General features: G+C 42.4%; 1 protein-coding gene across 7 annotated transcripts in view; it reads right to left on the bottom strand.

Moving 5' to 3' along the window:
* Window positions 1-18,906: 18,906 nt before the first annotated feature.
* LOC132394512 (uncharacterized) overlaps window positions 18,907-27,895 on the bottom strand; it is a 49,120-nt gene continuing 40,131 nt past the window's right edge. For 5 of the 7 annotated variants that reach the window (XM_059970775.1, XM_059970772.1, XM_059970773.1 and 2 more), the window contains 2 exons: window positions 27,347-27,393; window positions 18,907-22,879 (listed from right to left, as the gene is read on the bottom strand). In XM_059970775.1, the coding sequence (XP_059826758.1) occupies window positions 22,778-22,879; window positions 27,347-27,393 (149 nt within the window). In that variant the 3' untranslated portion in view covers window positions 18,907-22,777. Of the gene's footprint in view, window positions 22,880-27,346; window positions 27,394-27,895 lie in introns of those variants that run through there. The other 2 variants (XR_009512345.1, XR_009512346.1) reach the window with 2 other exon arrangements.

The raw sequence follows: 27,895 nt of genomic DNA, 5'->3' as shown, positions 1-27,895 counted from the left end.
CACACTACCCGAGTGATCCCGGTAGTCAGTTCCCAACGGTGTCTCCCACACTACCCGAGTGTTCCCGGTAGCCATTTCCCAACGGTATCTCCCACACTACCCAAGTGTTCCCGGTAGTCAGTTCCCAACGGTATCTCCCACACTACCCGAGTGTTCCCAGTAGCCAGTTCCCAACGGTATCTCCCACATTACCCGAGTGTTCCCGGTAGTCAGTTCCCAACGATATCTCCCACACTACCCGAGTGTTCCCGGTAGCCAGTTCCCAACGGTGTCTCCCACACTACCCGAGTGTTCCCGGTAGTCAGTTCCCAACGGTATCTCCCACACTACCCGAGTGTTCCCAGTAGCCAGTTCCCAACGGTATCTCCCACACTACCCGAGTGTTCCCGGTAGCCAGTTCCCAACGGTGTCTCCCACACTACCCGAGTGTTCCCAGTAGCCAGTTCCCAACGGTATCTCCCACACTACCCGAGTGTTCCTGGTAGCCAGTTCCCAACGGTATCTCCCACACTAGCCAAGTATTCCCAGTACACTTACACCTTTGCCCACTGAATGAGTATACATGCACCCCTTTGCTATTCCAAATGGTCAGTGACCATCTTTCACAACTGCTACCCCCGTCTCAGCAAACTACCCAAAGCTGTCTGGTACGAATCCCACACACGGACTCATAATTACATATTTATATCTACCTCTCCAGCTCTTTGCTATGTTTCCTGCTGCTTTGTGATGCCATAATCATTGGCCCAGGCAGATCGGAAATACACATGACCTCGGCTGGTCTGGGGTCAACAGCGCATCACGGATCAGCTCTCAAATGATGTAAATGTTACTTAGTCACTGAAACTCTTTTTTTCATCAAAACAGTCTTGTAATGAGGTTTATTCAATATGGACGTGCCTTTATAAAGAGAGAGAGAGAAAAACAGTTCGTGAGTTGCCATGGTTGCAGAAGGGTGACAGCTGGCATTCAGCACGTTTGGGATATATACAAGGTCAGCTGGCTTTTCAGACAGACACACAGGAGACACGGAAGAAATAGACACTGAATGAGCTTTGACTGCCCATGATGGGTGGGTTTTGCTTGCAATGTGAAAAAGGGGTGACCGGTGGAAGGCTATCGGTGTGTTTAACCCTTGACTGGGTTGACAGCTTTACCACGTGAAGACAATACCCTTTTGTGTGGTCACAGTCGGTGACTATAACAAAACTTCAGAGGACAACGTGGGAGAATTGACGGCATTGGCTTACTTGGAAAACAAATCATATATCTCCCTCTCCCTCTCTCTAAATCTACTCAACTCAATATCACAAACGGAATAGACTTCTTTCCTATACCATTGTAAGACTGTATCATTTACCACCTAAGCTTGAAGAAGCTTGGGGTTTTATATTTCCACACGTATATATGCATAAACTCTGCTAACCTGCTTGATTTATCTGGTTTTATTACTATATTACGTAGATACTAATAAATAGTGTTTTATTTGTAGCAAGACCAGACTCCAGGTGTGTTCCATTTCTGCTGGTTCTTTTAACCCGGTACAGGGTATATAACAATAAAAATAAACTATTTGTAATAAGTCCACATTATTCATATTCATTGCTGTCTGCACTGTTCTATTACATTCCTTCATTCCAATAGGAGCACCACCACTCATGTGGCCCCCTTGTCTGGTACACTACTACAGTGATTAAAGGGCTTCCTCCTCAAACCCAGCCCCTTCCACTCCCGCAGAAGAACCCTACACTGTGGTCCTACCTCACTGATCCTTTGCCATAGCTACACAAAGTTTCAGTGTGTCCTCCATCACCCATTTCTGCGGCCTGGAATGTGCCACATTCCTCTACACATTGGAAAGCCAAAAGGCATTTTTTGCCAGCATCACTTGGTTCCCGTCTCCGTGACTGTCCCTGGAAACTACCTGGAGATCATCATGACAGACAGACATCCTCTTGGAGACTCTCTGTCTAGGCTCCCAAACTCAAAAGTACATCACATTCTTATACCCTTAAGATCAAAGGGACAGCAGGTAATTCAATACAATTTCCATAGTTAGTGACATTTATATCAATACTATCTGTCTGACAAATAGTTCTTGATGTACATATTTACAGTGAAGCACATTTGTAATTAATAAGCCATCATAAAAGATCCCTGATCACACGGGGCATGCCACCATGAGGAAGGAGATACAGGATTCTGAGGACATACACTCAATGTTTTAGGAGTAACTTTTCCCCTGCAATGGCAGATATCTGAATGGACCATGAAGTAACCTATGAACACTACCTCACTATTTTTGCTCTCTTTGCATTAGTTTTCAAATTTGTGTACATGTGTGTGTATACGCATTGTTTAGAGTTTTTAATGCATTGCAAAGCAAACATTTCACAACATACGTCAGAGATATGCCTGATTCTGACTCTGACTTATCTGAAGGTTAAAATACCTTTGCTGAGACTAATTCTCCTAAATGGTCTAAAAGCTTCTGAACACAGAACCTAGAAGTCCAGGATTGGTGTTGCAAGGCCCAACTCCCTGAGTACGTAAATATCCCAACTAGTGATAGCAGGTAATCGAAGCAACCAATCAAAGTCTAAGTTTTCTTTAACTTGGTTACAGTGGTGCATATAGTTTAACCAATACTTGACTGATGTGAGGCAGGCCAATTAACATATTCCTATCGTTTTATATTTGGCTGATGTAAGACTGAATATCTCATGGTCACTTTCTTTGTAAACCGTATTTCTTAACAGCCACCATCTGCTGTGGGTCAGCAGCCTGTGCTCCACCATCAGGGCTGTTTGTAAAGCTGTCCTTTACACTTCAGTCTAAAGATTGCTTGCAATTAAAATTAAGAACTGAAGACTGGTTTGAGTTTGAATTAATATCTGCTATATTTATGCAACTCCAGAATATTCACTAACAGCAATGCAAAAGAACTGGTCACAGAGTTCAGGAAACAGGTAGAGTGCATGTTCTTTATATATCAATGGTGCAGGCATGGAGAAAGTTGGCAGATTCAAGTTCCTGGTGTAACTGTCACCAATAACTTGTCCTGGTCCAGCTGCTTTGACCCTCAGGCTGGAAAGTGAACTAGCATCTCTGCTTCTTTGGAAATCTAAGAAAATTCAGCAGGTCCCACTGACTCTGTCCAGCATAGAAAGTGCCTTATCTGGATGCATCAGTTGTTATGGCAACATGGACAAAGTGTTGGAGGAATTCAGCAGGTCAGGCAGCATCCACGGAGGGAATGATATTTTGGACCGAGACCCTTCATCAGGACTGGAAAGGAAGCCGGGACAAAACTGCAAAAGATTTCAGAGATTTGTGGACACAGCGCCGTCCATCACAAAAACCAGCCTCCCCTCCATTGCCTCAGGAAAGCAGCCAATAGAAGACAAAAAATATAGAATATGAAGATAAGCTAGCTGGTGATATAAAAGACTTTTTTTCAGGTATATAAAGAAAAAGGTGAGAGTTGATATTGGCATGGGGAAAATGATGCTGGAAAGGTAATAATTGAAAACAAGTAAATGTCAGATAAAAATGAGTAAGTATTTTGCACCGTTCTTCACCATTTTGCCAGAAATTCGAGAGTCAGTGGGCAGAAGTGAGTGTAGTTGCTATGACTAAAGACAAGGTCCTTGGCAAGCTGCAAGATCTTAACTTGGGTAAGTCATCTGGATCAAATGGACTGCACCCCAGGGTTATGAAAGAGGTAGCGGAAGAGTTTGTAGGGACATTGATACTAATATTACAAGACTCACCGGATTTTGGAATGGTTCAAGAGGACTGGAAAATTGCAAATGTCACTCCACTGTGTAAAAAGGCGGGGAGGCAAAAGAAAAGCAATTATGGGTCAGTTGGCCAGATTTCATTGGTTGGTAAGATGTTACAAACCATTATAAGGATAAGATTTTAGAGTACTTAGAAGCACAAGATAAAATAGATGGAAGTCAACATGGTTTCCTTGTGGGAAATCTTGCCAACAAATCTTTGGAAAATATTTGAGGAAATGCAAACAAGATAAAGGGGAGTCAGTGATGTTGATTACTTGGATTTTCAGAAGGCCTTTGACAAGGTGCTGCCAAACAAGAGCCCATGGTGCTACAAGAAAGATGCTAGAAAGGGGCCTTTTCTGGTTGGCTGCTGGTGACCAGTGGTGTTCTGCAGCAGTCAATTTTCGATCCCCTATGTTATGTCTTGTAGATTCAAAACATTAAATTAATTCAGACAGACAGATGAGTATACTTTATTGATCCCGAGGGAAATTAGGTTTTGTTACAGTCGCATCAACCAAGAATAGTATAGAAATATAGCAATATAAAACCATAAATAATTAAATAATAAAAAAATAAATAATGCCAGGTGGAAATTAGCCCAGGACCACCCTATTGGCTCAGGGTGTCTGACACTCCGAGGGAGGAGTTGTAAAGTTTGATGGCCACAGGCAGGAATGACATCCTATGATGCTTAGTGTAACATCTCGGTGGAATGAGTCTCTGGCTGAATGTACTCCTATGCTAACCAGTACATTATGGAGTGAATGGGAGTCATTGTCCAAGATGGCATGCAACTTGGACAGCATCCTCTTTTCTGACACCACTGTGAGAGAGTCCAGTTCCACCCCCACAACATCACTGGCCTTACAAATGAGTTTGTTCATTCTGTTAGTCTCTGCTACCCTCAGCCTGCTGCCCTAGCACACAGCAGCAAACATGATAGCACTGGCCACCACAGACTCATTGAACGTCAACATCGTCCGGCAGATGTTAAAGAACCTCAGTCTCCTCAGGAAATAGAGATGTCTCTACCCCTTCTTGTAGACAGCCTGTGTTCTTTGACCAGTCCAGTTTATTGTCAATTCGTATCCCCAGGTATTTGTAATCCTCCACCATGTCCATACTGACCCCTTGGATGGAAACAGGGGTCACCGGTGCCTTAGCCCTCCTCAGGTCCACCACCAGCTCCTTAATCTTTTTCACATTAAGCTGCAGATGATTCTGCTCACACCATGTGACAAAGATTCCCACCGTAGCCCTGTACTCGGCCTCATCTCCCTTGCTGATGCATCCAACAATGGCAGAATCATCAGAAAACTTCTGAAGATGGCAAGACTCTGTGTTGTAGTTGAAGTCCAAGGTGTAATGGTGAAGAGAAAGGGAGACAGGACAGTCCCCTATGGAGCCCCAGTGCTGCTGTCCACTCTGTCTGACACACAGTGATACAAGCGCATGTACTGTGGTCTGCCAGTCATGTAATCAATAATCCATGACACCAGGGAAGCATCCACCTGCATCACTGTCAGCTTCTCACCCAGCAGTGCAGGGCGGATGGTGTTGAACACACTGGAGAAGTCCAAAAACATGACCCTCACAGTGCTCGCTGCATGTTTTCAAAAGAAAACATGAGAGATGAGAGTCTTAGAACATTTTCACCTTAAAAGAGATGTGCACATATCACATGCCAAAGTCATGACAAATGCAAATCACTTATTTTTGCATATAAACCATAATGAATTATTTAAATGAAGAATGCTTATTCAACAGTTATACAAAGTATTCACACCCACTTGGAAGTGTTCATATTTTATTGTTCTACAACATTGAATCACAATGGATTTAATTTGACCTTCTTGACACTAATCAACAGAAAAAAAACTTTCATGTTAAAGTGAAAATAGATCTCTACAAACTGATCTAAATTAACAACAAATATAAAAAAAATTAATTGATTGCTTAAGTATTCACCCCTTTAATATGGCACACCAAATCATCACTGTTGCAGCCAATTGGTTTCAGAAGTCACATAATTAGTTAAACTGAGATCACCGTATGTAGTCAAGGTGTTTCAATCGATTGTCGTAGAAATACACCTGTATTTGGAAGCTCCCACTGCTGATGAGTCAGTATTCTGGCCAAAACTATACCATAGAGTGTAAAGAACACTCCAAGCCACTACATGAAAAGGTTATTGAAAACCACAAATCAGGAGATGGATACAGGAGGTATTCCAAGTCACTGAATATCCATTAGAGTACAGTTAAAACAGTCATCAAGAAATGGAAAAAAAGTTGTACATCTGCCCAGAGCAGGCCATCCTCAAAACCTGCGTGACCATGCAAGAATGGAGGGAGGCCACCAAGAGACCTATGACAACTCTGGAGGTGTTACAAGCTTCAGCGATTGAAATGGGAGAGACTTACAAACATCAACTGTTCCCTGGGTGCTTCATCAGTCACAGCTTTAAGGGAGAGTGGCAATGAGAAAGCCACTGTTTAAAAAACTCACATGAAATCTTAGCTAGAGTTTGTCGAAAGGCATATGGGAGACTCTGAAGTCATTTTTAAGAAGGTTCTATGGCCTGATGAAACCAAAATTGAACTTTTTGGCTATCAGACTAAATGCTATGTTTGGCATAAGACAAACACTGCACATAATCAAAAACACACCACCCCTACCATGAGGCAAGATGGTGGCTGGATCATGCTGAGGGGATGCTTCGCTCCAGCAGGCCCTGGACAGCTTGTGAAGGTAGAGAGTAAAATCAATGCAGCAAAATACAGTGAAATTCTGGAGGAAAACCTGATGCAGTCTGTAAGAGAACTGTGACTTGGGGGAAGATTTATTTTCCAGGAAGACAATGACCCCAAGCATAAAAAAAAGCTACCCAGACATGGCTTAAGAACAACAAAATTAATGTCCTGGTATTATCAGAGAGTCCAAACCACAATCCCATTGAGAATTTGTGACTGGACTTGAGAAAGACTGTTAGCTCATGATCCCCATACAATCCAACAGAGATTGAGCAGTTTGTAAAGAAGAATGGGGAAAATTGCAGTGTTCAGATGTGCAAAGCTGATAGAGACCTATCCACACAGACTCAAGGCTGTAATTAATGCCTAAGGTGCATGTATTAAATACTGATTACCGGGGAGTGAATACATATACAAATAGTTATTTTGTGTTTTAAATTTGAAATGAATTTAGATCACTTTGTAGAGATCTGTTTTCACTTTGACACAAAAGGGTCTTTTTCTCTAGATCAGTATAAAAAAAACAAATTAAATCCACTGTGATTTACTGTTGTAACACAATAAAACATGAAAACTTCTGGGGGGGGGGGTAGAATACTTTTTATAGGCACTGTATATAAAATATTACTCATTTCTTAAATATGAAAAACACACCTTTCGCTGCCTAGCTATAAACACCAACTCAATATAGAATGCATCTCAACTTATCTACATGTATACTACATGATACAACTACTATACATGTATTCACAGCATAGAAAACTTTACAGTGCCTTGAGAAAGTATTTAGCCCACAACACTTTGTTCACATAAATGAAATTACTACCAAGGATTTTGATCAATTTAACTCAGAATTTTTATTTGTGAATCACATGCTCCTTTTTTCCACAGCAAAGACCCCCCCCCCAAAAAAAATTAGGAAAACTGTAAAGTATGAAAAATTAAAAATTCAAAAACTGAAATGTCAGCATTTCAGACAGTATTCATCCCCCTGTGCTCGGTATGTAGTTGAACCTTTTCTCACAGCTATTTCAGCCAATAGCCTTTTTGGATAAGTCTCCATTAGCTTTGCACAATGTGATGGTGCAAGATTTGTCCATTTCTCCTTGCAGAATTGTACAACCTGTGAGCTGTGGTGGATAGCATCTTGAGGACTTACCCAGAGTTTTTGATCAGGTTAAGGTCATGACTGACTGGGCTACTCAAGGACATCGATTTTCTTAATTTGAAGCCACTCCACAGTTGCTTTGGCAGTGAGCTTTGTGTTGTTCTCCTGCTGAAAGACAAACTTCCTTCCTAGTTTAAGCTTCCAGGCAGAGGCTGGCAGGTTTTTATCTAGGATCTCTCTGAATTTAGCAGCATTCATTTTCCCAGCAAACCTGATCAGATTTCCAGTCCCTGCTACTGAAAATTATTCCCATAGCATGATGCTACTTCCACCATACTTTACGGTACGGATGCGTTACCTGGCTGATGGGCAGTATCAGATTTATGTCACGCGTACCATTAGTGTTCAGGCCAAAAAGTTCCACTTTAGTCTCAGCAGACCAAAAGACCTGAAACTGCATCTTTACAGTATCTTCTAAGTGTCATTATGAAAATGTATACAGGCAAGGATAAATATAATTTTTTTAGCAGTACTTGTGGTGTAAATCTAATTCTGTGCACCAGCCGAGTAACACCATCCCTTCTGTAAAGTATGGCCCCATTGCTGTGGAGAATTTCTTACATTCCTCTATCACTCTGGGACTGCAGGACGTGATTCAGACAGCCCTAGACACCTTCCTTCTCCTCCCTTTTCCTTCCAGTTTGTGTATCGTGATCTTGGGAAGTGGCATTTAGTTTACTGGAGTATTCTCTTATAAATCCTTCTATTATTCACTTGATGATCTGATCTCTCCTCTTATTTTCCTCTTCCATCAGATCATCCGTCAAATGCTCTGATTTCATATCTCCATCGACTCCTTTCTTTTCGGCTTTCTACTCATCCAGCTGGGCTTTGATCTTTACATCTACCTTTACAAGCAGCTTTTTGTCACCCACTTGAAGTTTCATGCAATAACCTTACTGCTCGCAGAGTAGATTCTGGTTCTTTATACTCACAAAAGCTGAATCTCACAGCTTCCCTGAAGCTCATGAACTCTCTTCCAGCAAAAAACCAAGCCACGTTTCACAAGTAACTGCTTGATCAACACGAGAAATTTTCTCAGATATGTTGCCGACAATAACTGTTGTAGCCATTGGACCATTGTTTTTGTCACTTTCACTGTCCTTTACCACTCTCAGAAGACTGGAAATGACTATATGCATCAAATTGAAAGTTCAATTGATAAAAATCGTAAGCATGCCTCCATCTGGTTATTAGGGGATTTCAACCTGCTAGATGTTAATTGGAATTCCAATAGCCTGTTGCCTTGTGGAAGATACCCTGGTCAAGTAAGATGATGATTGAAATAGTATTTGATCATAATCTTCATCAAGTTGTTACTCAGCCTACAGGAGACCAGAGTCTACTTGATCTGTGTTTCACAAACAACCCAGCCATTTATTGGTAAAATAGAGGTCAGACCAAATGTGGGTGTCTCAATCAAACCAAAAATAGTCAAAAAACCAAAGTGTTCATTTATGCCAAAGCCAACTACCAAAACATATCTATGGACCTCAGCACCCTCAGCTTTCAGCTTACTGATGACATCATTGTGAACTCTGATATTGGCAGCTAATGGACTAAGTTTATTAGCACAATGCAAAAATCCATGGATGGCAACATTCCTCACAAAATGAGCTTTTCCAAACCAAGCTTACTGTGGATTAATTAGAGGAGTATTAGGAAGAATCAAAAGCTGTATAATCATGCCAGAAAGACAGTGTGATTTTTCTACTTGGGATGAGTTTATACTCCTTCGGAGAAAGGTCGACAGGCAGATGAGAAAACTTCACTGTAATTATGTGCATGATATTGGTGTACAAGGGGATCAAAAGCTTTCTAACTAAACAGCACCATAAGGTATTAATCGATGGGCAATCCTCATCCAGCTGTCCAGTGCTTTCAGGAGTACCACAGGGCACTGTCTTGGGCCCATTACATTTTTCTTAACCTATATAAACAACCTTCCAACTTGTGTTACATCTGAAGTTAGACTGTTTGCTGATGACTTAATTCAGTACAGACCCATAAATTCTCCAAATGACTGCAATACCAAGACATTAACTTGCTGTGCAAGATGGAGTCCCCCTGGCAGATGAAATTTAACATCTCAAAGTGCTACATTATGAGTATGACCCACAAGCAAAACTTTTACCATTATCAGCACTCCATGGCAAACGCTGCACTCCAGGAAGTAAAACATCACCCCTATTTGGGCATTGAACTGTCAGATAACCTTAGCTGGGCAAAATACATCAACCAAACCATTTCAAGTTCCAACAAAATCCTTGGCCTTCTACGGCGTAACTTTTGAAATTGCTCAAAAACCACAAAAGAAATTGCTTATAAAACTCTCGTCCGTCCAGGACTTGAATACTGTAGTGCCATTTGGCATCCCTACCAAACCACTCACATCAATAACCTTGAAAAAGTCCAGAGAAGAGCTGCCAGGTTTGTAACCAGTGATTATAAAAAGACCAGTAGTGTTACAGATATGCTTCTCGACCTCAAATGTGATACCCTCCAAAGATGCCGCACTATAGCCAGGCTTACAACAGTTTACAAGGAAACTCATTCATTAACTCCATCCAACATTAGTCACCTTTTGTGTAACCAGAATAACAGACCAGCAACCCGACAAAAAACCAATCCCTGAACTACAAGACCATCCAGACCAACAAGAACTGCTACCGCTACTCACTGTACCCCAAGACCATTCCAGTTTGGAACTCCCTGCGGCCACACATTAAATCTGCCGCTGATAGTAAAACTTTCAAGTTGCTGCTCTTAAACACCGCAATTTAAATTACAACAGCACGCATGAGGGACTGCACGTTTATAGCCCAGTGGCAGCGGTTGGTGCAGTATGGACAAGACAAGAGAAAATATACAAACTGTATAAAATCTTAAGATTCGTCTTTTTGCAAGCAGCCACAAAGCAAATTGGGCAAACAAACTAAGAAAGCAAATAACTTTCAGATCTGAAGTTTACCAATCAAACAATATATTTACAGTATTACTCAAATATTACTGAAATATTAAATCCCCAACACTTTAGTCGGATTGCAGAATTGTTGGCCTTGTGGCCGTTTGCAGCTGGTACAAAGGTAGGTGGAAGGGCTCTGCTGGGAAGTGTAGGGTCATGCACCTCGGTAGAAGGAATAAAGCTGTAAACAGGGAGCACACTCAGAAATCAGAGGTGCAAAGGGACCAGGGAATCCTAGTGCAGCATTCCCTAATGATTAACTTGCAGGTTGAGCTGGTAGTAAAAAGGGAAATGCAATGTTAGCATTCATTTTAGGAGAACTAGACTATAAAAGTATAGATGTGATTCTGAGGCTTTATAAGGAATTGGTCAGACCATGTTTGAAACATTGAGAGCAGTTTTGGATGCCATATACAAGAAGGAATGTGCTGGCATTGAGAGAGTCCAGAGCAAGTTTACAAGAATGGTCCTCGGAAAGAAAGGGTTAATGTAGGAGGAGGGTTTTGTGGCTCATTGCGCCATTGGCATTTAGGGCAGCAATGAAGCTCCTCAATCTCCTGCAGCATTCACATCTTCCTTCACTGTGTCAGGAGCTTCCTCTCAGTTTTCTGTCAGTCATGCTTCTACCCTGTTCTGATCAGACTGTTGAACAGACCCCCTGAATGATAAATGTAAGTGTGATCTCACAATCTACATCGCCTTGGCTCTTCTACTGCACTTTCTCACACTGCGTGCATTTTCTTTTTTATTTATTTTTCTATTTATGTATGGAATAATTCATTTCTATAGTACGCAGAAATAAATGTCTCCCTCTTTATCTCAGTACCTGTGAGCGTAATAAACCCATTACCAACTATTCTAGTGTAGCTATCTGAGACAGTAACCAGTTAGGAGTCCTGATGTCAACCTGTAATCATCTTCACAAACCACTCTCTCAAGCCTCTCCCTCCAGCTCCCAAATCACACTTACACCCTGGTGCTCTCCCTTCCTCTCAACCTCCCCACTATCCGTCCCTCTCACTCTATCACCCTCTCTTACCATCACGGTCACCCAATGAACTATATCAGGTTATAATATGGCCCGTACTGAACAGCATCATGATAACTATAATTGGTTGGAGGTTTGCTGCCTTCACTCTGTCTGACTTGCAGCTGACTGACGGCAAAGTTCATCACCGGGTCGGTAACAATGACTGAAGATGAAAGTTGTGATCCAACTTCTCAGTGGCTTCAACAGGTAAGAAATATCTTTCTCTGAAAGAAATATACTTCACTTGTTACATACAGTAACTAGATATTCAACAGGAACAGTATCGATTCAGACAGCAAATCATAAACACAAACTATAACGTGTGTAACAAGTTATGAAGATGTGACCGTGAGATTCCTAACAAGGCCTGAGAGCTCAGGATTTCCTCTGCCCATCAGTGACGTTCTGAGCTCATTAAATCAGTGTTCAGTCAGCAGTTAAAACAATTACAACACTGAGCTAAATTAATTACTTGCTGTAGTCCCAAACCTTTGATTGCTTCACAGAGTGAAATAAAATATTGTTCAGTCTTTGCACTAGTTACATGATTTGTCTCATTTATTCCTGTAAATATTCTACAGCCATCTCTTCAATGTGTGGCTAAAATTTCAACAAGATAAGGACTGAGACGGTAAGTTGGAGAGAGTTCTTGATCCAGAGCCAACATCAGTTTTGTCAGAGGGAGATACAGCACAGAAACAGGCCCTTTGACCCATCGAGACTGTGCTATCTATCCACCACCCATTTAACACTAATCCTCTATTTCTTTAATTCTCCCCACATTCCCATCAACTTGCCCAAGATCCCAGCCCTCAGCCACACAACGGGTGCAGTGTGCAGTTACTAGTTACCCTACCAACCACTCCCGACCCTCAGGACGTGGGAGGAAACCAGAGCTCCCGTCAGAACCCCACGGTCACAGCACAAACATGCAAAGTCCACACAGAGGGGACTAGGGGTCAGGATGGAAACTGGCTCACTGGAGCTGTGAGTCCACTGAATCACGGAGACACCAATTTAACAGAAGACGTCCTAACCGCATGAAGGGTCTTGGCCCAAATAAGGTCACTCAACCCATCACTGAACTGCTCACATCACTCAATTTCAAGGACTCTTCACCTCATGATGCAGCACAAAAAAAAACACAAATGTTCGTTATGTGTTGTGTCGTATGACGTTGGCAATCATGGTCTTTTCATTACCATGATTGTTCTAGACACATTTTTCCCACAGAAGGAGTTCTGAGCAGTGTCTTTGCAAGATGGGTGACCCCAGCCATTATCAGTACTCTTCAGATTGTGTGCCTGGGGCCAGTAGTCGCATAACCAGGACTTGTGATATAACCGTATAACCATATAACAATTGCAGCATGGAAACAGGCCATCTCGGCCCTTCTAGTCCATGCTGAATGCTTACTCTCACCTAGTCCCACCGACCTGCACTCAACCGATAACCCTCCATTCCTTTCCTGTCCATATACTAATTCTTTTTTAAATGACAATATCGAACCTGCCTCTACCACTTCTACTAGAAGCTCATTCCACACAGCTACCACTCTCTGAGCAAAGAAGCTCCCCCTCTTGTTACCCCTAAACTTTTGCCCCCAACTCTCAAACTCATGTCCTCTTGTTTGAATCTCCCCTAGTCTCAATGGAACAAGCCTATCCACATCAAACCTATGTATCCCCCTCATAATTTTAAATTCCTCTATCAAGTCCCCCCTCAACCTTCTACGCTCCAAAGAATAAAGAACTAACTTGTTCAGCCTTTCTCTGATATGCATCATCTGCTCATACGACCACCCACCACCTGCTCCTATGGCTTCACATGACCCTGGGGTGGGTGGGGCGGGGGCTAAGCAGGTGCTACACTTTGCCCAAGGGTGACCTGCAGGCTACTGGAGGGAAGGAGTGCCTTATACCTCCTTTGGTAGAGACGTATCCCACCGCAACACTCTAAGATAAAGGACATTTACTAAAATAACAATAAGATAAACAACACTAAATAGAAAAACAATAAGATAGAGAACATTGTAATTAAAAAAACACAATAATTATAAATACATCCCATAGCTTACATACACAGCACTGATTATATGTCGATAAAGTGATGCTAGGTACAGGAATGTCTGTACGCAGGTGACTGACAGGAATTAATAAAACAGTAGTGGGGGTGTGGAAGGGTGGGTTATTGGGTGGAGCTGCTAATCAACCTAATGTTCCCTTTGGTTTCTGACTGAGTTATCCTATTAGCACAGCCTGAAAGTGTACTCTGAATTTACTCAATCAGCCAGTGACAATCTAATAAATTTGTGATAGATCATCAATTAAAAAAACAACAATGTTGAATTTAAAGCTATGAATTACCTGCTGCAGTCTATTTCTTTCGCCATTTCTATCTGGAATGTAATAATATGCTTCTTAATCCTTGCATTTGTTATTGATTTGTCTCACTAACTCCATTCATGTTACAGCATCTACTATGTTCATGGTCTTCTGCTGCTGTAGCCCATCCACTTCAAGGTTTGACGTGTTGTGTGCTCAGTGATGCTCTTCTGCACACCTCTGTTGTAATATGTGTTTGTTTGAGTTACTGTTGCCTTGCTGTCAGCTTGAAACAGTCTGGCCATTCTCCTCTGACCTCTCTCCTTAACAAGGCGTTATCCCCAACAGAATTGCCACTTACTGGATTTTTTTTGTTTTGTTTATTTTTGCACCATTCTCTGTAAACTCTAGAGCCTGTTGTGTGAAAACCCCAAGAGATCAGCAGTTTCTGAGATACTCAAACCACTCCTTCTGGCACCAACAATCAATTCCACAGTCAAAGCCACTTAATCACATTTCTTCCCCATTCTGACATTTGGTCAGATCAACAACTGAACCTCTTAATCATGAATGCTTGTTTTTCCTGCACTGAGTTACTGCTACATGATTGGCTGATTAGGTTCTTGCATTAACGAAGTGTACTTAATAAAGTGGCCACTGAATGCATTCAGACAGAGTAAGATAGACAGATAAAGACTGAGACAGAAAAATGGAGACAGTGATTGATCAAAACAGGAAGAGCAGACCAGAGCCAAAACTAAATTAGTCAGGGAGAGATATAGCACAGAAACAGGCCCTTCATCCCATCGAGTCCATGCTGACTATTCAACACTAATCCTAGAATTATTTAATTCACTCCACATTCCCAGCATCTCACAGATCCCACCCCTCAGCCACACACCAGGCGCAGTATAGGGTGACCAGTTTATCCATCTACCACCCCCTCCCCTCACCCAGGGAAGTGGGCGGAAACCAGAGCACCCGGCCCAATCTCATGGTCACAGGAACAACGTGCAAACTCCACATAGAGGAGGCTGGAGGTTAGTATCACAAATGGGTCACTGGAACAGTGAGGGCAGTGCACCTCTGGGTCACCCAATTCACAGAAAATGTCCTCAACAATAAATTAGTCACAATGTGAAGTCTGAAACAAATATGTTGGATGTGACTGACATGTCTTGATGAATTTACCCTGAGGTTTACATATTCTCTATTTTGCAAATGTTATTGCAATGCTGTCAGCTTGGGGTGATGTACATGTATACGTGCAATATAAATACAGAATCCAATGTTCCCTCAGATAGGTGTCTGAGTGATGTAATAGTGACATAAGGATGTAATGCTGAGGCTTTGGGCAGGCAGCACTTGGAGTATCCATGCAGTTAGCAGCCTGGGCCCCTTATCTAAGAAAAGATGAACTGGCATTGAAAAGGATCCAGAAGAGGTGCAAAGATAATTAGTTCCTGAACCTGGTTGCGTGGGACATAAGGTTGCTGTACCGCCTTCCTGATCGCAGCAACGAGAAGAGAGTTGGGGGAGAGGGATCCTTGATAATGGATGTTGCTGTCTTGTGGCAGTGCTCATTGTAGATATGGTAAGTGTTGGAGAAGATTGTTACTGTGATGGAACGGGTTATATCCACTTTTTTTTAGGCTTTTCTGCATTCATGTCCATCCCCAGTAAGCTTCCAATGCCTCGCTCAGAAAAACAGCCCCAGCCACTGCCATAAAAACACTCAAACACTATGTCTATTGTGCCTTGAGGAAGAGAGAAAAACTGTTCACCTAGTTTCAAATAGGTAACACTTTATTTTAATCACTAAACCCCTGTCTACAATCTTCAGTGAGGAAATATCATTTCCATACCCACTGTCAGTATATCTCAGGGTCTTCATGTTTAAATCTAGTTTTTTCTCACTCTTTTAAGCTACAGCAAGTGCAAACCCATGCTCCAATGACAGGTTTCCAATGCAGGTTTCAGCTTAGCAAACCTTCCTTGATCAGATTGTAGTGTATTTACACTTTTTCTTAAATAAGATGAAAACTATTCACAACTAATAAATATATTATCTATTTGTTTTGTTTTTTCTGTATTTGCGCAGTATATCATCTTTTGCACGTTGGGTGTTTGTCTTTGAGTGTAACTTTTCAATGATTCCTTTATGCTCTTTGTGTCTAATCTGAATGCCTACAAGAAAACGAATCACAGGAAACCATGGAGGAAGCGATTCCTGTGGAAAGCAGAAAGTGAGAGGGTGATAAAGATATGTTAGTAGTAGGATCCCTTTGGAGATGGCAGAGGTTGCAGAGAACGATGTGTTGGATGCAGAGGCTCATGGTGTAGTAGGTGAGGACAAGAGCAACTTTATCACTGTTGAGTCGGTGAGAAGATGCATTCAACTTGCATTCAGAGACATTCAACTTGTTGCCTCTTGCTCCCCACCACCAAAACATGACCTCCAACATTATGAGCTTCTATTTCCCCAATAACATGGAGGAGGGAAATTTTAACAGGACCACAGATGGTGCAAATATAAAAAAAAGTGGGAACATTTAGCAGGGTGGGTGATATTTCTGAAAGAGAAACAGAATATTTCAGAGTGGAGAACTTCGGTCAGAACAGTGATGAAGTTAATGTTGAAGTTGTAGGGAAGGTGGGGAAGGGGTGGATAGGATAAAAGGAACAGTTCTGATAGGGTGGGGTTGAGGTGATAAGCTTAATGTTGTACCTTATGCAAGCAATGGAAGAAAATTGGAATGTTCAGCAATGTCCACATCCCAAAAAATTAGTAAACGCATATAAAATCATGTTCTGTCCAAGTGAACGGAGGGTTAATGTATGAAAAGTGTTTGATTGGTCTGGGCTTCAACTCACTGGTGTTTAGAAGAATGAGAAGGGAAAATGTCATTGAAAATTATCGAATATTGAAAGGGTGAGATAGAGTGGATTTTCAGAGGATGTCTCCTATTGTGGGAGAGCCCACTGCAGCTCCTCAAAGGAGACTACAAACTCCTGGAATTCAGGCTAGCCCTGTACTGGGACGTGATTCAGTTTCTGAGGACTTGGAGAATGAGGTGATATTGATAGATGATGTGTTGGAACAGGGTGTACAGAATCTTGAGCACATCCTTGACTGCATACCTTCTGGAACTGAGACTGTAGCACCTGTGACTGATGATACAGGGTCAGATGTTGGTGGCCCTCCTGTTGTGGTACCCCACAGGAGTAAAAGAGTAAATGCTGGACAGCACTGTAACCCACATCACGAACCAAGGTCAGTCCTAGATGTGGCCTCCATAAGTCCTGCAGCTGTGTCACAGATACTGGCTAGAGCAAGTTCAGAAGCAGTCAAAGAGGTTAAAAGTACCTTTAAAGTGAGTGAATAATCGAGGATGCTTACCATTTCTCTGACTGATTTTTATTGTTAAAGTGCCCTTCTGTATGCACCCCGGTAAGCTAAAATAGCTGACTGTGCTTTTAAGAGAAAATGGTGACATCATTATCTACATGTGGAGTAGAAACAGGAGTTACAATGTTCTAGAAGGATGGACATCCAGTCCCGGGAGCTGCTTCTTTTCCCCCCAGGAACACTGCCCATATGGTGAGGAAAGATCTTCACAAGAAGGGTGTCAGTGCTGGATAGCATGGTCGTGCCAAGTTTATTGGCCTAGTGTCATGCACTAGGAGAATTTGTTTCAGGGTCTAGCCTATATGTGTTTGGAAATTAAATACCTGTGCTCCAATGTGAGTGTACATCTTAATTAAGATGGGATATATTTATTCATATTCTTGACGTTGTGTACAAGGTACAGGGTTGGTGGGACTCTGATGTTGTTTGTATTTTTTTTAGAATTGCCACTACCGTATTGCTTTTGTATATTTTGTTTAATTTATTTTCATACTGCATACGTAACTAGTTGACAAACAAGTGTGTGGACTGAAGTTAAGCTGAGATTGTAACAGCAGGAACTGTGCATTTCTTTAAATTCATTTTGTTCTTTTTATTTTCATACCCTCTTTCTGCATTAAAACATCTAAAACAGATAAAGGAATTAAGACCATAAAAAAGTGTTTGTTGTCCTGAGTGTATCCCACCCTACAAAATGTCTGGCCCTGATTACTTTATACACCTCTACAATTTCATTCTTCAGTCTCATGGATCTATTCTTGTGTAGTATTTAAACTAATTCAGCGAACCTCGGAGCTGTCCTCTCACTACTCTCCCACACTCAGCTCCATCTGCTTATATTTATTTTACCGAACTGATGTAGCAATGACTGTCACTACACAGAAAGTGGTGGTTACAGCCCAGACTATCACAGATTCAGATTCAAACTTGCAGTATTTATCATATGTACATCAAAACATAGAGTGAAATGTGTTATTTGTGTTAACAACCAACGTACTAAAGATGAGCTAGGTGAAGCATGCAATTGTTGCCGTGTATTCAGGCACCACCATTGCACGACCACAGGCAACAATGCCATGTTGCAGGAACAGGTATTTACAAAGTTAAAATATGTTTTCAAGTTAGGCAGCACAGTTGTGCAGCTGATCATCACTCTGCCTCACACCATAGACCTGGGTTCGATCTCCACACGCTGTCTGTGTGTGGAGTTTGCATGCTCTCCCTGTGACCGCATTCTCCCCCCACCCCTCGAGTGTTTTGATTCCACCCACATCCCACCAAAGAACATGTTGGCCAGCGGGCTAATTGGCCTATGACAAAATTGCCCACAAGTGTGTGAGTGAGTGGTAGAATCCGGGGGAAGTTGACAGGGATTAGTTTAAATGGGTCAGCATGAGGTTGATGGGCCCAAGGGCCTGTTTCTGTGCTCTGCATCGCTGACCGCTCACTAAAAACCATAATTAAAAATATTGACATGTGAAGCGTTTTATTTAGAAATTATTAAAATAAAGTATAATAAAATTACTACTGCACTTAGAACTTTTAGAAAAATACACTTCATAACAAGGGCACAGCTTTCTCCAAAATCCACTGTTCACAGACGTCACATAAAACACTCTTCAAGTGTATGAACAGCTGCTACACAGGACTCAGCACCTCAATGTCTGGTGGCAGCAGAATCTTTCCCCATGGAGCCTCTGCTCAGTGTCTGTGCTGAGTTACACTGCATCCGTCAATACACACTTCTGCAGCATTCCCTCCACAGACATCTCGCTGTGCTGGAGGGCCAACAAAATTCTGCCCGACAAAAGGGCTCTTGATGTTTGATTTCAACCCACTTTCGGAATGTGGGAGGGAACCAGAGCAGAATACACAGTCGTGAGGTACAATGATTATAGACTCTGAGCTCAGCAAGTTTGGAGGCCAAAGGCCCAATGTGTGCAACTCTGGGACCATGGCCTAGAGGTCAGAAGCCCAGAGGCTGCCTGTCCTGGGGTTAGAGGGCCACCACTGCCTCTGAGTTTGGAGGAACAACACTTCATATTCTGACTGCATAGCTTTCAACCTGACAGCATGAACACTGATTTCTCAAATTCCTGGTAATTTCCCCCCTCCACCTTGTCTCATCTTCCATTCCCATCTTGGCTTCCCTCTCACAGTTTCTCTTCACACCTGACCATCACTTCTCTCTGCTCTTCTTCCTTCCCTTCCTCCAGTTGTCCACTCTCCTCTCCTATCAGATCCTTTTTTCTTCAGCCCTTGACCTTTTCCCCCTATCACCTCCCAGCTTTTCACTTCACACCCTGCCCTTCTCCACACAGCCATGTTCCTCCCCCAAACCTGGCTTTACCTATCACCTTGTACTCCTTCTCCTCCTCTTATTCTAGATTCACCCTTATTTCTTTCGAGTCCTGATGAAGGGTCTCAGCCAAAAGTATCTGCTCTTTATTCCTTTCCATAGATGTTGCCTGACCTGCTGAGTTCCTCCAGGTAGGGGTGTGTGTGTGTGTGTGTGTGTGTGAGATGGACAGATGGAGGAGTGGGAGAGGGGTCAACCAGTGGGGGTGGTGTGTGTGTGTGTAAATATTTCAAGATTCAAGACTGTTTTGTCATTTCCAATACAGAAATGTTAAGGCGAACAGAATTATTGTTACTCCAGATCCAATACAGCACAAAAATCAATAAGGTACAGAACACAATAATAAAAACACACAATAAATATAAATACACAAGCTGGCATATTATACCTAGATTGACTGTGTTTCTAGGCACAGGAGTGTGACAAGAGGATATAAAGTAGGCATGGGAGTCTGGAGAGGTGAATTAGAAAGCAGAAGTGTTGATAAGCCTTACTGAGGGGTAATGTAGTTGAGTCACGATGTAACCCAGCTCTATCAACTGACTTAATGACACTTAATTTTGTTTGTATAGAAGTGGAGGAACCAATCGGGGGTGTTCAAACATTCAAAAACCTGTTCAACACATCATCAGTAAAATATGACCCAATGTGGCTTGAATATAATTCTGACTGACTTCAGAATAAGTTGGGAGATTTTACAAATCTCTGCTTTTATTTCAGGGGATGGTTGATGCTTTGCTGCTGCTTGTGTGTGGGAAGAGGAAATGGGGGATTTGGGCTGTAACGATTTTCTGTCGTTTCATTTTTTGCATTTTTTTCCTGCCATTTTGTGGACGTCTGCGAAGAGAAAGAATTTAAGGTTGTATACTGTACACATTCTCTGATATTAAATGGAACCATTGAACCATTGACATCAGGTATGTCTAGTGGAGTGTTCCACAAAGCTAGTTTTGATGTGGGAACAATTATTGGCTTGGAATTTTCTGGCAAAGTGGTGGGAGAAATTTAATGGAATTCAGTGTTATGAATGTGCTTCTCCTCCAGTGAGGAGTGAATGGAGTACGAGCTGGCAGTTGATTAGGTGAGAGAGAAGGTGGGTGGGGGAGCGTGAACAAAGAGAGAAGGTGAGAAGTGATGGGTGGACCATGGAGAGGGGAAAGGAGGAGGAGAACCAGGGGGAGGTGATTGACAGGTGTGGAGTTGGGGCTGAGAGGGTAATCAGAATGGGGAATGGAAAAAGAGTGAAGGTTGGGGGGAGCAATGACTGAACGATGGAGGAATCGATGTTCGTGCCATCAGACTGGAGGTTACCTAGACTGAATGTGTTGCTTCTCCATCCTGAGTTAGGCCTCATCATGGTAGTGGAAGAGACCAAGGACAGACATATCAGAATTGTTTACTGTTTTCTCTTGTCTTTATGATCCAATCACGATTTCCTTATCTTAATTACCTTTTTTTGCACTGAATATCTGCTTCTCTCCCACTTCAGTTTTCAAATAAAATTCCCATTCACGGAAGAGGTTCTGACACCACCAGGATTGCAGATGTCCCAAACTTTTGGCAGGATAGTAATTAAAACTTCTAGCAGGAAAACATTTGTGTATTGGTAAACATAAATGACTGACCAAAAATAACATCTCACATTTGGCATTGATAACAATAGTGTAAAACATAACATTATCTAAATTCCAGTTAACCTCAGCTGTTCTTACTTAGTAATACTGTGATGCTTTGACTCATGATAGCAGACACACTCTAAAATAAAATAATTCATATTAGATACATCAATGTACAATGTTAGGGAAAAGCACAGTAAGAGGCTCTTAATATTCAACTTCAAGTTTATTATTCAACCATACCTGAGTACCCAAATGAAACAGCTTTCTTCTGGGGCCAAGTTGCAACAAACAGTACGGACAGCAATATACAGTTCAAGGCATATATAGTACACATCTCCCTCCACCCAAGCCCACCTCCACCCCCACCAATGCACAAGGAAAGCAGGCTTGCAGCAATTTATGTAACCAATTTTGTGACTGCAAAAGAATCACCTAAGACAATCCTTCACTACTAGACTGCCAATGTCTTTTGCACACCAACTCTGAATGCTTCCTGTAGCAGGCAGTGACACGAACTGCACCAGGGCCAGCTGCTTCACTGATGAGCAGCTCACTAATGGGATAGACCTGCAGTACGTAAAGTTCTTAATGGTGCAAAGAGCCTGCCATCTTCCCAATGAGCCGTATACCTTCATGGGATCAATTATCCTACCAACCCAAGTATCCTTGGGAAGTGGGGAGAAACGAAAGCACTGGAGGAAACCCATGCATCATGGGGAGTCTGTACAGGCACCTTAGTGATGGGAATTGAACCCGATTCACTGCCACTGCAATAGTGTCACACTAACCATAGCTGCAGTAAGTATTCTCAGCTGTAAATGTGCAGGAGATCGTCATTATCGTCGTGGCTATCCCTCGAGGTCAAGGATGATGAGCGAAGACGCCTGTGCGTGTATTTGTTTAATGTGTGCTTGATGTTGCACTGCAAGAAGCACACAATACTTCACAAATTAACCAACTGATTCCAATGGCGTGGAAACCATGACGACTGGAGCTGATGGATTAATTGTAGCCTTCATCCGTCTTCACAGCCGTTGAGTTCAAAGTAGCTTCGCCCACCTGTTCCACCATTGAGGTCTTGGTTGGATTGCTCTTTGTCAGGGACCTCACACTTGACCTTACCGCCATGGGTGACCCTACCAGGAGCATAGCTCCAGACGGCATCGCTCTCGGGATCTCAGGACCACACAAGCTTCTCCACCACGACAAGGTGACAATCCATGGAGAAGGAGATGCAAAATAATGTGCACATCTAATTTCAAGTATCTTGGCTCTGGCGGGGCAGTGCTGTCAAATAACCCAAAATATCACCAGTTCCACCAACACGAGTGAATCTGCAGATGCTGGAAATAAATTGTGTTTTTATCCAGTTCCACCAATGAAGCTTAACATGCTGGGTTCCTCTCCGCAATGTATTGTAACAATCTCTTCATGCCTGTTCAGGAAACCAGAGAGCGTAGGGTCCTGAGGATTTTAGAACAACTGAATTTAGTAATTGTTTAACAAGAGTCGTTAATCATTTAGTTTTCCTTGTGTTTTTTTTCTCAAGTGACACGCTCTTTGTAATGTGGTGTCCTGGTGCTTTCTGTTTAAAACTAGTAAGTGAGGGGGAGGAGACGAACTGGAAATATAAGGATGGAGTCAAAGGGAAAGAGAGAATAAGAAAAGTAAAGAAAGACATCGGAATTGACGGGGCAGAAAACTCAGGAAGGGATCGGAGAGGAATAGCCAAGAGGAATAGGGACCAATGTGAGAAGTGAGGGGAGTAATGGATTAATAGTATTATATATGAATGCATGAAGTATAAGAAATAAAGTGGATGAGCCTGAGGATCAGTTGGAAATTGGCAAGTATGTTGTTGTAGGAATAATAGAGACATGGCCTCAAGAGAACCAGGGCTGGGAAATGAATATTCAAGGGTATACATCCTATCAACAGGACAGACAGGTGGGCAGAAGTGGTGGGATGGCTCTGCTGGTGAGGAATGAAATTCAGTCCCTTGCGAGGGGTGACATAGAATCAGGAGATGTAGAGTCAGTATGGATAGAACTGAGAAATTGTAAAGGCAAAAAGACCCTAATGGGAGTTATCTACAAGCCCCCAAATAGTAGCCTGGATATAGGGTGCAAGTTGAATCAAGAGCTAAAATTAACATATCACAAAGGTAATGCTACGGTTGTAATGGGGGATTTCAAAATGCAGGTAGACAGGGAAAATCAGGTTGGTACTAGACCCCAAGAAAGGGAGTTTGTGGAGTGCCTCCGAGATGGATTCTTAGAGCAGCTTGTACTGGAGCCTACCAGGGAGAAGGCAATTCTGGATCTAGTGTTGTGTAATGAACCGGATTTGATAAATGAACTCGAGGTAAAGGAGCCATTAGGAGTTAGTGACCATAATATGATAAGTTTTAATCTACAATTTGAGAGGGAGAAGGGATAATCGGAAGTGTCAGTATTACAGTTGAGCAAAGGGGACTATGGAACCATGAGGGAGGAACTAACCAAAGTTGACTGGAAGGATACCCTAGCAGGGATGACAGTGGAACAACAATGGCAGGTATTTCTGGGAATAATACAGAAGGCGCAAGATCAGTTAATTCCAAAGAGGAAGAAAGATTCTAAGGGGAGGGGGGCAACCATGGCTGACAAGGGAAGTCAAGGACAGTATGGAAATAAAAGAGAAGAATAACATTGCAAAGATAAGTGGGAAGCCAGAGGATTGGGAAACTTTTAAAGAGCAACAGAAGACAACTAAAAAGGCAATATGGGGAGAAAAGATGAGGTATGAAGGTAAACTAGCCAAGAATATAAAGGAGGATAGTAAAAGCTTCTTTAGGTATGTGAATAGCAAAAAAATAGTTAAGACCAAAACTGGGCCATTGAAGACAGAAACAGGTGAATTTATTATGGGGAACAAGGAAATGGCAGACGAGTTGAACAGGTACTTTGGTTCTGTCTTCACTAGGGAAGACAGACAATCTCCCAGACGTAATAGTGGCCAGATGACCTAGGGCAACAGAGGAACTGAAGGAAATTCATATTAGGCAGAAAATGGTGTCGGGTAGACTGATGGGACTGAAGGCTGATAAATCCCCAGGGCCTGATGGTCTGCATCCCAGGGTACTTAAGGAGGTGGCTCTAGAAATCGTGGACGCATTGGTAATCATTTTCCAATGTTCTATAGATTCAGGATCAGTTCCTGAGATTGGAGAACAGCTAATGTTATCCCACTTTTAAGAAAGGAGGAAGAGAGAAAACAGGGAATTATAAACCAGTTAGCCTAACATAAGTGGTGGGGAAGATGCTAGAGTCAATTATAAAAGATGAAATAGTGGCACATTTGGATAGCAGTAACAGGATCGGACTGAGTCAGCATGGATTTATGAAGGGGAAATCATGCTTGACTAATCTTCTGGAATTTTTTGAGGATGTAACTATGAAAATGGACAAGGGACAGCCAGTGGCTGTAGTGTACCTGGACTTTCAGAAAGCCTTTGATAAGGTCCCACATAGGAGATTAGTGGGAAAAATTAGAGCACATGGTATCAGGGGTAGGGTACTCACGTGGATATAAAATTGGTTGGCAGACAGGGAACAAAGAATAGGAATTAACGGGTCCTTTTCAGAATGGCAGGCAGTGACTAGTGGGGTACCACAAGGCTCGGTGCTGGGACCGCAGCTATTTACAATATACATTAATGATTTAGAGGAAGGGATTAAAAGCAATATTAGCAAATTTGCAGATGACACAAAACTGGGTGGCAGTGTGAAATATAATGTTAGGAGAAGGCAGGGTGACCTGGACAGGTTGGGTGAGTGGGCAGATGCAGTTTAATGTGGATAAATGTGAGCTTATACACTTTGATGGCAAGAACAGGAAGGCAGATTACTATCTGAATGCTGTCAAGTTAGGAAAAGGGGAAGTACAACGAGATCTAGGCGTCCTTGTTCATCAGTCACTGAAAGTAAGCATGCAGGTACAGCAGACAGTGAAGAAAGCTAATGGCATGTTGGCTTTCAGACCACACCTTGAGTATTGTGTTCAGTTTTGGTCTCCAAATTTGAGGAAGGACATTCTTGCTATTGAGGGAGTGCAGCATAGGTTCATGAGGTTGATTCCTAGGATGGCGGAACTGTCATATGTTGAAAGATTGGAGAGACTGGGCTTGTATACACTGGAATTTAGAAGGATGAGAAGGGATCTGATTGGAACATATAAGATTATTAAGGGATTGGACACGCTAGAGGCAGGAAACATGTTCCTGATGTTGGGGGAGTCCAGAACCAGAGGTCACAGTTTAAGAGTAAGGGGTAGGCCATTTAGAGTTGAGGAAAAGCTTTTTCACCCAGAGAATTGTGGATCTATGGAATGCTCTGCCTCAGAAGGGAGTGGAGGCCAATTCTCTGGATGCTTTCAAGAAAGAGTTAGATAGAGCTCTTAAAGATAGCGGAGTCAAGGGATATGGGGAGAAGGCAGGAACCAATTACTGATTGTGGATGATCAGCCATGATCACATTGAATGGCGATGCTGACTCAAAGGGCCGAATGGCCTACTCCTGCACCTATTGTCTATTGTCTAAATCTCTCAGGTTTGTTTTGATAGGCTCAGGGATTGCGTGTCACTTGTATTATTGAAGCAGACACCCAATCGGCACTAATGGCGGGATTCTAGTTTTGAGAATGTTGTGTCTTGTGGGGTCGCTCAGCCGAGCCTCTGATGCTCTATTGGAATTATTGTGAATAAAATCTGGTCACCATTGGCATCTGATTTCCATTCACAACTTGGGTTCCGATATTGCCAGCGTGCATCATGACATGTCTGGCTATGCGATTGATGGAGATTATTAGAAGAAGCAAGTGAATATCATTCATTGCCTCCATTCTCAAGTGGCCCTTGATTCATTCCTATCTGTTCCTGAAATTAATACAATTCATTTGTAAGGTGCAATAACAATATCCCCACAGAAACAATCAGTACTTAGACAGAGTCGGATAGACAGGAAAATACACACAGTGAAATGGAGTATCAGAGAGTCACAGAGCACAGACACAAGCCCTGTGGACCAACTAGTCCAGGTCGAGCAAGACACCCACCCAAACCAGTCAGCTAGTTCCATTTGCCGGCATTTGACGCATATCCCTACAAATCTATCCATCTGTGTGTCTGTGTCTTTTAAAAGTTGTTAATGTTTCTGCCTTATCCATTCTCGTTGGCAGCATATTCCATAAATGGACCACTCTCTGGGTGAAGAAATAGCTTCTTGGGTCCCTACTAAATCTCTCTCCTCGAACGTACCTGTGCCCTGTAATTATGGACTCCCTATCCCTGGGATAAGTGCCAGCCAGTAGTGCAGTGGCATCAGCACCAGACATGCATTGGTGTGATGCAAATACAGTAGGTGTGTACTCCTTTCCCTTCTTCCATGGTCCAAACTCCTCTCCTTTCAAGCTCCTTTTTCTCCACCCCTTTCCCTCTTCCATCGATCACCACCCAGCTTCTCACTTCGCACCATCGCCCCCACCCCCAACCTTTTCCCTTACCTGGCTTCACCTATCGCCTATCAGCTTGGACTTTCCCTCCTCCTTCCCATCTTCTTATTCCCCCTTCCTTTCCAGTGCTGATGAAGGAATCTTAACCCATAACATTAACTGTTTATTCCTTTCCATGGATGCTCTTTGACCTGCTAAGTTCCTCCAGCATTTTGCTGTGTTGCTCTAGATTTCTAGCATCTACGATTCTAGTGTGTGGTGCGTGATGTTATTAACAGTATCCAATATTCCCCCGGTATGTGTCCATAAGATTATTAGCCCAGCCTGAAAGCACACTCTGGGTTTATTCAGTCTACCATTGACATTCTAAATTCATAATAAACCAGCATTAGATCTTAAATTTTAATAAAGCCTACAACATTGTACTAAAGGATTAATTACCTGTGGTGTTCCTTCATTGTTTGATTCACTGCTTGAACTGCTACCTCCTAAATTGAAATAAAATGTCTTTTAGTCCTTTAGTCATTTATACTATTAAATGATTTATAACTGCCTGCGATTTATTGTTGTGCTTTTGTCCATTGGCAAGTGTCTTCCATTGTTATTTGAACAGTCAAAGCTGATGGTATATCTAGCTAACAGGCATAAGGAAGGTGCAGGTCCTGACAGTGGAAATGACAAAACATTCAAAAATCTTATCACTTCACCTACCAGGTCCTGCACAGGATTTTGAGGAGAATTTGTTTTTCATTAGAAATCTGGTACAGTGGCTGGACGGAATCTCTTGGAATTGGAGAGGAGTCAGGACACCATCTCCTACCCAAACACTGGTGGAAGTGGGAAGATCTCTCTTTGCGTTACATGTCTGGCCTCTGTGCATGAAACTCCCTCAGAGGAACAAAAAAAGTCGTATCCTGTGGATTTCTGGGAATTATTTTATGCATCTGTGTTCTCAAATGTTAATCATTAGTGGATATTTTTGCATCCATG

The sequence above is a fragment of the Hypanus sabinus genome, chromosome 5 (genome assembly GCF_030144855.1).
Source record: "Hypanus sabinus isolate sHypSab1 chromosome 5, sHypSab1.hap1, whole genome shotgun sequence".
NCBI classification, from domain to species: Eukaryota; Metazoa; Chordata; class Chondrichthyes; order Myliobatiformes; family Dasyatidae; genus Hypanus; species Hypanus sabinus.
Note: the sequence above shows the minus strand (reverse complement) of the source record. Positions and strands in the feature narration are given on the sequence as shown.